Source organism: Oryzias melastigma, linkage group LG4 (genome assembly GCF_002922805.2).
Source record: "Oryzias melastigma strain HK-1 linkage group LG4, ASM292280v2, whole genome shotgun sequence".
Taxonomy (NCBI): domain Eukaryota; kingdom Metazoa; phylum Chordata; class Actinopteri; order Beloniformes; family Adrianichthyidae; genus Oryzias; species Oryzias melastigma.
In genome coordinates, this window is record NC_050515.1 from 1730694 (window position 1) to 1741400 (window position 10707).

Consider the following 10707-nt stretch of genomic DNA (forward strand, 5'->3'; position numbering starts at 1 on the left):
CGTGGAGGTCTGAGAGAAAATTCCACCAAATTACAGCAGAAAACAACTGAAGGGCTTTCTGCTTCTCGTTTGTGTTATTACCTTTGTGTCGTTTCTTCTCCAAATATGGAGGAAGAAGAAAAATAAAGTTGTTCTGTACGATTTATGTTCAACATTTCTGTGTCAGAGAGATTTTCTGCTGTAATGTTGATGATTTATCTCCAAGTGTCAGGAGGTATGAGCTCTGGAAACTTCACTTCCAGCTGATGCAGTCAGGAGTCAGAACACGGAGCGATGACGACCAAAGAGAGACGCACACATGCACAAATGGATGCACAAACACGCAAATGGATGCACAAACACACAAATGGATCCACAAACACACAAATGGATCCACAAACACACAAATGGATCCACAAACACACAAATGGATCCATAAACACACAAATGGATCCACAAACACACAAATGGATCCACAAAGACACAAATGGATCCATAAACACACAAATGGATCCATAAACACACAAATGGATCCATAAACACACAAATGGATGCAAAAACACACAAATGGATCCACAAACACGCAAATGGATCCATAAACACACAAATGGATCCACAAACACACAAATGGATCCACAAACACACAAATGGATCCACAAACACACAAATGGATGCACAAACATAGAAGAAAAATCAAAAGCAGAAAATGTTTGGATTTATTTAGGATAAGTTCAAATAAAATGCTGTTGTATGACGGTCCTCATGTGAGAAGCTAAATCCAGATTCATGATAACTAAATGAAACATGACGCTCTCGTCTCCATGACCATAGAACACTATTCCTGGTTTGGAGGTGAAGTCACTGGGGGGTAAACACAGTCAGGGTGGAGGCCTGGAGGGAAATCCCGGCTGCATTTCATCAAGGGAGGGGTGCGCTCGCCAAAATCAAGCCCAACGCGCAGCCATGACGACACTCGGCGTTTCCTGGACGCCGAGCGAGCCGCCAGTTTCCACCACCTCATCCCAACACACAGTGAGGCGCTGAACCCAAACCGACCACAACACAAGAACCGATCCTCCCCCAGCGACCCGCCGCTTCATTCCACGTCCGATCAAAAGCAGAGGTGCAGGTGGAGCGTCTGAATGAACCTTCAAGTCAACATTTCTTCAGCTAAAGTGGTCTCAGCTGAAGGAGGCGGCGAAAAAGTGCCAAACTCAACCACATTTTAGGATTTAGGGACACAATATATTTTTCTACATATTTTTTATACTTTATATCGTATTTTTTATATTATGTTCTGTATTTTTTTATGCCACTTGCACTGAAACGGTTGCTGCAATTTCATTGTCCTTGTGATAATGACAATAAAGGTCTATCTACCGGTATCTATCTATCTATCAATCCAGATTAACTACAGGAGCCTGCTAGTGAAAATCAGAAGACAAAACAAAACCCAAATACGTTACAATAAATAAGAAAAGGAAAACTTCTGCATTACAAAAACAGCAGTTTTTATAGGATTTTATAGGATTCTCCTGTAAACAAAATGAACTTCTTTTATCTACATAGAAACAACTATAAAAATGTAACTTGATAACGAACAATTTCCTGGTTTCTGCTGTTTTTCATTTTTCTATTAGAACTTAGACATAAAATGAAGATTAGCAAAGACAAACGACTGAGAACTTCCATTAACTGTTGAGTTTTACATCATATTGTAACATATTTTCCTGTGGAGCATTACTAATTTCCTTTTCTTAAATTAAATGTAACAAACCGAATGAAAAACTCACTTTATAAATCAGTAACAGGTTTGCAAAAAAAAGTCTACTTAATTAAAAAATAATTATTTTTACCAAAAATCCTGGAAAAAGAAGAATAAAAAATGCTCTAATTTGTCTATGAGGATTCAAAAAGATCAAACACTAAAAGAATGATGACACCAAAACTGTGGGACTTTTATCTTTTAAATAAAACTTTATGATACAAACTAGAGATGTTGTGAGTCCCGATCACATGGTTTCAGATTCAATCAGATATTTGAAACTCCAAACCTTTTATAACAGACACACACTCTATTAGAAGTCTGCATATCATGAATGGATCACAACATTTTATTTCCATAAAACGCAGCAGAACGCGACACTAATGAGAACTAAAACAGCTCGGAAAGTTAGCTAGGTAATAAAAACTTCAATAACTGTTTTTATAAATGTGTAGAAATGACAGTAAGTGAATAAATTGTTTTTTCTTCACACAAACAAAGGCATTAAAAAGAAAAGAATACATATATTATCTATTTTTTACTTTTTTCATGGGAGACACTGCTGAGGGGCCGTCTGCAAAGTGCAAACTATGACAAAATGATAAAAAATAAAAGAATGTCTCAAAAACAACAAACACTAACAAATGTTTACATTAGTATGAGCTAATTATGACAACTCATTGTATTTATGCTACAAAAATTATGGAAAAAAGTCCATTTAATTTTTAAGAGTTAAATATGAATCACATTTGATCAAAAATGTTCAATAACGTTTAGGAGATTAAAGCTAGAGTCACCAAACTTTATCACGAGACATATTTTTCTTAGTTAATTATTTAATATTTATAAGGCTAATAAAATAAAACTCATGAACAACCTGAATCTGTTCATTATTAATATTATTTTTGCAGAAGTATCAGATTGGGAGTCGGAATCAGTGGATTCTCAAAATCAAATGACTCTGAATCGGGTTCAAAAACATCTGATTGGGACGTCCTAGTACGAAGAGAAGAACAGTTTCATCTGAAAAAGATTTTACAATCTCCTCCGTAATCTAAGCTAAAGAATCAGGGAAGAGAAACTCACCCTTCGGAAAGAAACCACGTAGAACGTGTCCGCCTGACGGTTCAGCTCCTCAAAAAAGTCGCTGTAAACGTGTTTTGGGGCGTAGTAGAGCTGCAGCTCGCTGCCAGGGCTCCTGCTGGGTGGAATTAAAGATCAAATTAGCAGAAAAAATGAACTCTTTTGTTTTTAAGACAAAAAAGTGCAAAGCTGAAAAAGGTTTGAGTGTAGAAACTGAAGCAGCAGGTGACTCACTTCCCCTCAGTGGTTCCTGCGTACGGGACGGTCACAATCTGAGCGTCGTCCGCCTCTTTGCTCCGCTTTAAGTAGCTTTTCTGGGAGGGAAAACATCAGCATTTAAACTCTTTTTAGCAAGAACATCCTAATGCTCTAAAGATGAGAGGAAACAACGTTTTTAGTATCTACAAAAACACGGTTTTAACTGGATATATTACCTGTGATAATGCAAGAGTGAATGCAGTTAGCTGAACGCCGCCGCTGAAGATGCTAAAACTGATAGCTGAAAACGCTGAATCTGAAAGCTTGAAAAAATATTAGCCTAAAATAGTTTTTAAAAAAATTCTAATTTTCAAAACAGCTAGCATAATGCTAAAGTATTAGCTAAATTTGAAATTTGCCTGCATAAATATAAAAGTCTATTTTTGCCCCAAAAATCTACCATAATGTTAAAATATTAGCTAAACTAAATTTGCCTAAAGAACTAAAAAAAAACTCTAATTTTGACTAAACAGCTAGCATGATGCTAAAATACTAGATCAACTCCAAATTAGCTTAAAAAACTTTTAGAAAAATATCTATTTTTGACGAAACAGTTTGCATATTGCTAAAATATTAGCTAAACTCCAAATCTGCCAAAAGAACTTCAAAAAATATAATTTTGACAAAACAGCTAGCATAATGTTAAAGTACTAGCTAAACTCAAAATGTGATAAATAATTACAAAAATCTAATTTTTACAAGAAAATCTAGCATAATGTTATAATATTAGCAAAACTCTAAATTTGTCTAAATAACTTTAAAAAAAAGGCTAATTTTGACAAAAGAGCTAGCATAATTCTGAAATACTAGCTAAACTCCTGACCGTTTCCATTCTCCAGACTGGACGTGTTCTGACAGACCCCTAAAAAAAGAGCAGAGGCCTCTAATCCCACAGTGTTTACCGACTCGGTGCTGTCGGATTAAAGTCAGCCCGAAAGGAACAATGTGAGGCAGAAACCTGTGACAGGTGCTGAAGCGGCGCCTTTCAATTACAGGAAATCCCTCCACAGCAAAAGTCGCAACGTGATAAACGACATTTTTTCTGCGACTCGGATGATTGGATTGATTTGCTTATGATTGTGACTCACCAGAGTGGTCCTGGTGGGTCGGTGGGGGCTGCTGCTCATTCGTCTGGATTTGGTCTGCTCCACTTCATGGCGGTGGACCCAACCACTGAGCTCATGAGCCAGCCTATCAGGTTCACACAGAGATCCGCGGTTAGGTGAAGCAGAAGGAGCACAAACGCCTGTAGTGATTGAATACTTACTGGATACATTTGGTCCTGTTGATAGAAGGTTGACAGGGGGGAGGCGGCCTGAGGAAGACGGGATCCTTCACCACCATCAAAGCCTTACCGCCAGCGCTGGAAGACGAGAAAAAAGCAAAGAGAGAATGTGTGAAATGACAGTTGTTATCACTGACAAGATACTGAATCCATCAGATTAGGATTTACAATTCATGATTTAAAGACCCACTCTGATGAAAATTGGGTTTTTGTATTTTTAACACTCAAACTGAACTTTTTGTGTAACTTTTCCAATTAAGGAGGGCATATATAAAAAGAAAATTAGGCTTAAAATTGTTTAAATTCAAATGTCTTCATTCACATTTAGGTGAATCTGCAGCAGGAAAAAAAAGAGTCTCGTTGCACTAAGAGACTAGATTCTTTCTATTTTTCTTGAAGCCAAATACGGCCATGATAGTGAAAAAGAAATACAGTAATTAAAAATAAAAGACACTGGAAACGCTTTGAAAATAACTCAAACGATGATCAGAGTGGGACTTGAAAGACAAATTAATTTAAAACTGACTGGGATCTACCAGAGATTTCTGTTCCGGACCAAAGCTTGTAAACAAAAGCATGTGACTAAAGATCTCTTCAGTCATTGGCCAGCAGTCACGGGGGCGGGTCAGAACAAAATAAAAACATGAAGATGCTGCAGTTTGCTAGGATTTTAACTTATTCAAACTTCTTTTTTTTGCTAATCGATTTGGAGCGTCTGTATCAACGTGAAGTTCAACACCTTTTACTGCTGGTTTGGTCCAGCCGAGGAATGCTGCAAAACTGTTTTACTGAGAAGATACATTAATAAGCGTTTTTAACAGTATTAAAATTAACGCTCCAACAAGTAAACTAACCAATTACATCCTTTTTGCTAACATGACAATCGATGCTTTACATTCGTCCACAGTTCACCGACGCGTTCCGAACGTGTTTACCGCCGGCTACAGTAGCGGTTTGGTTCACTTATTTCGGTCTTAAAGCGAACCGTATTCACACAGAGGAATCTCAGAGAGAACTGAAGTTCAGTCCGATTGGAAACCAACCAAGAACACCCCAAAAGATGGGTCCGATGGCGGTTCCTGGTCCACTTGTGTGTATTCACACTGAAACTTTGAACCAGATTATCAAACTCTAGTTCACTTTAAGTGGACCAAATGTGACCAGTCTGAATACAGACTAAGATAAATGTGTCGCCGTGCTTCCCAAGTTCTAAATCTAAAGACACGGCAGCTCCCAGAATGAATCGATTCCAAAGTGGGCCAGAACCTACATGACCAGAGAATGACAGGCGCATGCAGGACATGCAATTAACAGCATCATTACAGCCAAATGGCTCCAACACCTGAGATAAGAAACAACAACAAAGATTGAACTCTTAAAAGAAAAAAAACATGAATTATTGTATTAAAACTAACAAAGAAATTATTTTGCAAGAAAAATTTTGAGATATAAAACAAAAATTATTTTGATTATTACAGCTAAATCGATTCAAGAAGGGTTTGTTAATTTGATTTTTTAGTTTACGGTTAACTAAAACTGAACTAACAGCCAATATGGCTGCCAGTATCGTGTTGTAGCTAAAATGCAAATGATAGATTCTCCTAACAGGAAACAAAATTATTGTAAATAAGTTTATCGTTTATTGTAAAAGTACAACAAGAGTACTGTAGCAGTAAATGTGGTGACACTGATGATAAAATATCATCTGCAGCATTTCTGCACAAAAGTGCTGACCTGCATCCCAAACCCAGAGACAGGCAGCTCTAAATCCTTCACTCCGTCATCAGAAACATGCTGCAGAGACAGACGCAGCACCAACAGGTTACACCCAGTCTGACGCTGGAGACGGGACACAGCGGCTCAGTGGTTACCCAGCAGCCTGTGCATACGCGGGTTTATAGGAGGACGCTAGATTACAGAATCTGGTTCAGAGGAGCTTTTTTCACAGCTATAATACAGGACTTTAAGGGGAGCTAGATTTTTAGCACTCGCTGTGATAATGCAAGTGTGAATGCTGTAAGCTGAAAATGCTGAATGCTTGCTAAAATATTAGCTAAATGGCAAATTAGCCAAAAAACTGTAAACATTTCTAAATTTGCCAAAAGTAGTTAGCATAACGCTAAAAGTTAGCAAAACTCCAAATTAGCCAAAAAAAAAAAATGGAAACATGTCTTATATTATCAAAAACTGCTAGCATAATGCTTAAATGTTCGCTAAACTCCAAATTAGCAAAAAAAGGTAAATATGTGTAAATTAACCAAAAACAGTTAGCATAACGCTTAAGTTAGCTAAACTCCAAATTAGCCAAAAACCTGTAAACATGTCTAAATTAGCCACAAACTGCTTTTTTAATGCTAAAATGTTAGCTAAACTTCAAACTAGCCAAGACACTGGAAACAGCTAGCATAAGGCTAAAATGTTCGCTAAACTCCAAATTAGCCAAAAACTGTAAATATCTCTAAATTAGCCACAAACTGCTTGTTTAATGCTAAAATGTTAGCAAAACTCCAGATTAGCCAAAAAACTGGAAACAGCTAGCATAATGCTAAAATGTTAGCTAAACTTTAAACTAGCCAAGACACTGGAAACAGCTAGAATAATGCTAATATGTTAGCTAAAGTTCAAATTACTTTAAAAACTCAGGGGTTGCTGAACATTTTAAGGTTTGTCTCTAGCTGAAAGGATGAAGAAGTTCACAAGTTTCAAAGTGCACAAAGTTTTTGAAGGATTTGAGCAATTCTCATTCATTTCTTCTTCTTCTTCTTTTCCTTTCGGCTTTTCCCTTCAGGGGTCGCCACAGCTAATCAGCTTCCTCCATCTGAGCATCCTCCACTCTAACACGAGCCACCTTCATGTCTTCATTCACTATGAGGCATTTTGCTCAATATTTCAAAAATGATAAAGTTTATGAAAACCAAAAGTACAAGCAGTAATGTCCTGAACAAGCTGAACGTTTTGATACCAAGATTACAGAAATTGTTGAAAGTGTGATTGAGTTTTTACGTCCTAAAAACGTACGTAAAAGGAGGAGAATCACTTCAGTGTGAATGCTGTGAATCATTCACTCTATAATTGAACCAGAGATTGGGTTCCTCCTCTTTCAAGCTTCTTGCGGCGGCACTAGCGCCGTCATCACGTCTGTGGAGGTTAATGTGTTCCCTCCTGAAACCTGATCCTGCTGATGAATGCTGGGGAACAACATGTGACGCACTCTGCACTGGGATTTACCCCCAGCACTGCCAGGGAGACGCTGGACCACCTCAAACCCTCAGACTGAGGGACTGAACTCAACAAAAACAGACGCACCAACATCTGAAGCTTCATGTCAAACATGGACTCAGTTTAACGGGTTTCCAGTCGGAGCACGAGCGCAGCCCGCCGAGCCAGAGGTCTGCAGGCTTTCAAAGGACAGATGTTTGGACCAAGCTGCTAATCAGCTGCAAAGCATGTTTGGACACGCTGCCACGACTCCGGCTGACTACATCCACAGGTGTATCCTGGTCTGGGGCAGCCGCGCTAAGCCTTAGTCACATAGTCACATGTATCTGTGTGTTGGGGGGGAGCGTATGAGTGCTGCAGGTTTCTGGGCTGTCCGGGTCCATGGAGGGTCTTGGAGAAGAAAAAATGCGTACGACACATCTGCATCTCACCGACGTTAGAGGTGTGGGGAAAAACTGATCCAGCGATGTATCGCGATATTTTAATATTTTCATTAATCATTCATGAACGTCTTTCTTCGTCTTCCTTTTGTTTTCCACCTAAACTCCCAACTGCTGGTTTGCAGAACACTGAGCCTCTTTGAGCATCGCTACACCAAAAACAACAACAAGATGTCCTGAGAACCTGCTTGTGTTATTTGCTCAGAGACATCAACTACTTAGTTTTTACTTGGTTGATGCAACTCATCTTCTTTGCCAAAGTTCAGATTTTGAACTCTTAATGTGCTGAGTCCCAAAATCATGACGTGATGCTGCTGCCACCCCGATGCTCAAATGGCCCCCAGGACCTCTGATACGTCTGAACATCGACTTAACAGTAAACTAGCTGCTCCCGCGTCCGCGTCGGGTGTGAACGCAGCTCAAGGCTTTACCTGTCCGATGCTCCAGAATGCGAGCTGCCTCGTTGGGGATCCGTCACCGCCTCTGTTTCAGCCTCCGATGAAAAACCCAGCAGGTGTCTGCCGCTGGGCTGCATGGGAGCAACTTCCAGGCTGGAGTCTGGGCCTCCTTGAAGCAGACTGAGGAGAAGCAACAAATAAAAAAACCTGAATGTTTTCTGAGTTTCACATCGTGAGAACAAACTGGATCTGAGCTCCAAGTCCACAACGCTGTGACATCAGGCCCTCACACAGTTCAAAGAGATCACACAACACAACACAACACTCAGGTACAGACTCACAACAGAAACATCTGCAGCACCCCAACTGCACTCTCAGATGCAGACCCAACAAAATGATGCTTACATCTTTGTGGAAAAACTCATTCCCAGCAGAAAACATGGATTAAAAACAATGAAAACAAACAAAACGGTTGTTAGGATAGAAAGTGGAAAAGGAGTTTGTGAAATTGCTCAATCCTCTGTCTGGTGGAAACGAGCTCTCTGTCCCCCGAGTCGTTTTATGCAACCGGCCGCGATTAGTCACAATTATTACTAAAGACAGGAACAGTCGTAATGTAAACAGCTTTTAGACTTTTGACCCTTTGAGAAAGGTAAACGTTTGCCAAAAATGGTGAAGTTCTTCATGGTTTTCGGAACCAGAACGGCTCCATCACCCGTCGGCGGCGCAGACAAAATAAGAATTACAGCAGAAACTAACGGCTACGCTTTCGTTTTGTCTGAATACTGCAAACTCTGCGAAGAAAATCAAAGGTTTTCCTTCTGCAACAAACAAAATCTGTTGATCTAAACTCTGCAGGAAATGACCTTTACATGTATACAGAACATATGTTTGGTGGATATTGTTCTGGTGTGTTTGGAAAACCCAAACACCACAATGACTCACTGGGTTTCCTGCAGTAATTAAACCCATGTGTGTTGATGAAGTTACAGTTGCAAAGCTCGACTTGTGTCGTCGTCCGTCCTCAGAGCTCCTCGGCTCTGATTTACACTTGAGTGGTAAATTTAAGAAGTTGTTGCAGCAAAGGGAGCAGGGAGGTTCAGGGCTGGGTCTCACCGCCAAGATCCCGAATTAATTCACTGCACACGCTCACAAGATGATTTACGAGGCAACATGATTTGATTAAACGTTGATTTATTCTTCCAACTTCCATCCAGAACCAAGTTTGTTTGGTGAAGAAAAACAGTTTTCATAATCGGAGGATTCATTGGAACAAAGGTGGAGCGAAAATTGGGAAATATCAGATTTAAAACATTAGAAAATGGTTTCTGTATTAAAAAAACAAATATCAATCCATTTTTGAACTCTCTATTTGTCAGTCTCTTTTATTCTATTCAGTTTTTCTATACTAGTCTAACCAATCGTTTTACCTTTCCAGTGATTGTGGGCGGGGCTCATATAAGAATAGGTGTGGCTGTGAGGGTGGGCGGAGCTTCAGTAAAATGCGGAAGGTGAAGCTAGCAAAAGTTTGTCCGTACTTCACAGCAAAAGATTCTATTTCTGTGATCTGATGATGAGCGACGCGTACAATGCTCTGAAAAAAAGACCGTTGTCATGGCGATGAGTGATAAAATACATGTTTACTTAAGCACGTGTGAAAATGGAGACACCGCGCTACAGGGGAGACTGTTAGAAAGAATAAAATGAAACATTTCAGGCAGATTCAAGCGCTCTCCTTCACCCCGTCATGCTGCTTCCTCTCAATTATGTCTTTTGGGGAAAAATTGGCGTGTTTTTTCCATTTTTGAAGCACCGGTTTGAGCATTTGTCAGGATCTGCACCAGCCTATGTGCATAATTCCATAATCTGCCTGATATTCAAAATTTCACCAATTTTGTTCTGACCGTTTTCAGCTTCATTTTCTTTTTGAGATGTTTACCGTATTTTCCGGAGTATAAATTGCACCAGAGGATAAGTCACACGAGTAAAAATTGTCTAATCAAGAAGAAGAAAACCATATATAAGTCGCATTTTTAGGAGAAAAGTCTGACGTTTCAGAACAAATCCACCAAGCCCAGAATAGCTAAAAAAAAATAAAATAAATAAATAAATCAAGAATTCCAATCTATCTGTATAAGAAAAATTTAAAAGTTTAAGAAGAAAACAATCAGATTCTCTTTAGGGATGTCCCCATCAGGTTTTTTTGGGCCCGATCTGATTCCGAGTCATTTGATTTTGTGTATCTGCCGATACCGAGTCCCGATCCGATACTTTTATAAG

The 10707-nt window shown here is 39.3% G+C and overlaps 1 protein-coding gene across 1 annotated transcript in view; it reads right to left on the reverse strand.

Annotated features, from left to right (window-relative positions):
* The window catches only part of atf6 (activating transcription factor 6), a gene marked incomplete in the record, with an annotated part of 42430 nt that overhangs the window by 6863 nt on the left and 24860 nt on the right, over positions 1–10707 (reverse strand). The window contains 5 exon segments of the mRNA XM_024278453.2: positions 2831–2942; positions 3062–3141; positions 4174–4276; positions 4353–4448; positions 8461–8607. Of these exon segments, the coding sequence (XP_024134221.1) occupies positions 2831–2942; positions 3062–3141; positions 4174–4276; positions 4353–4448; positions 8461–8607 (538 nt within the window).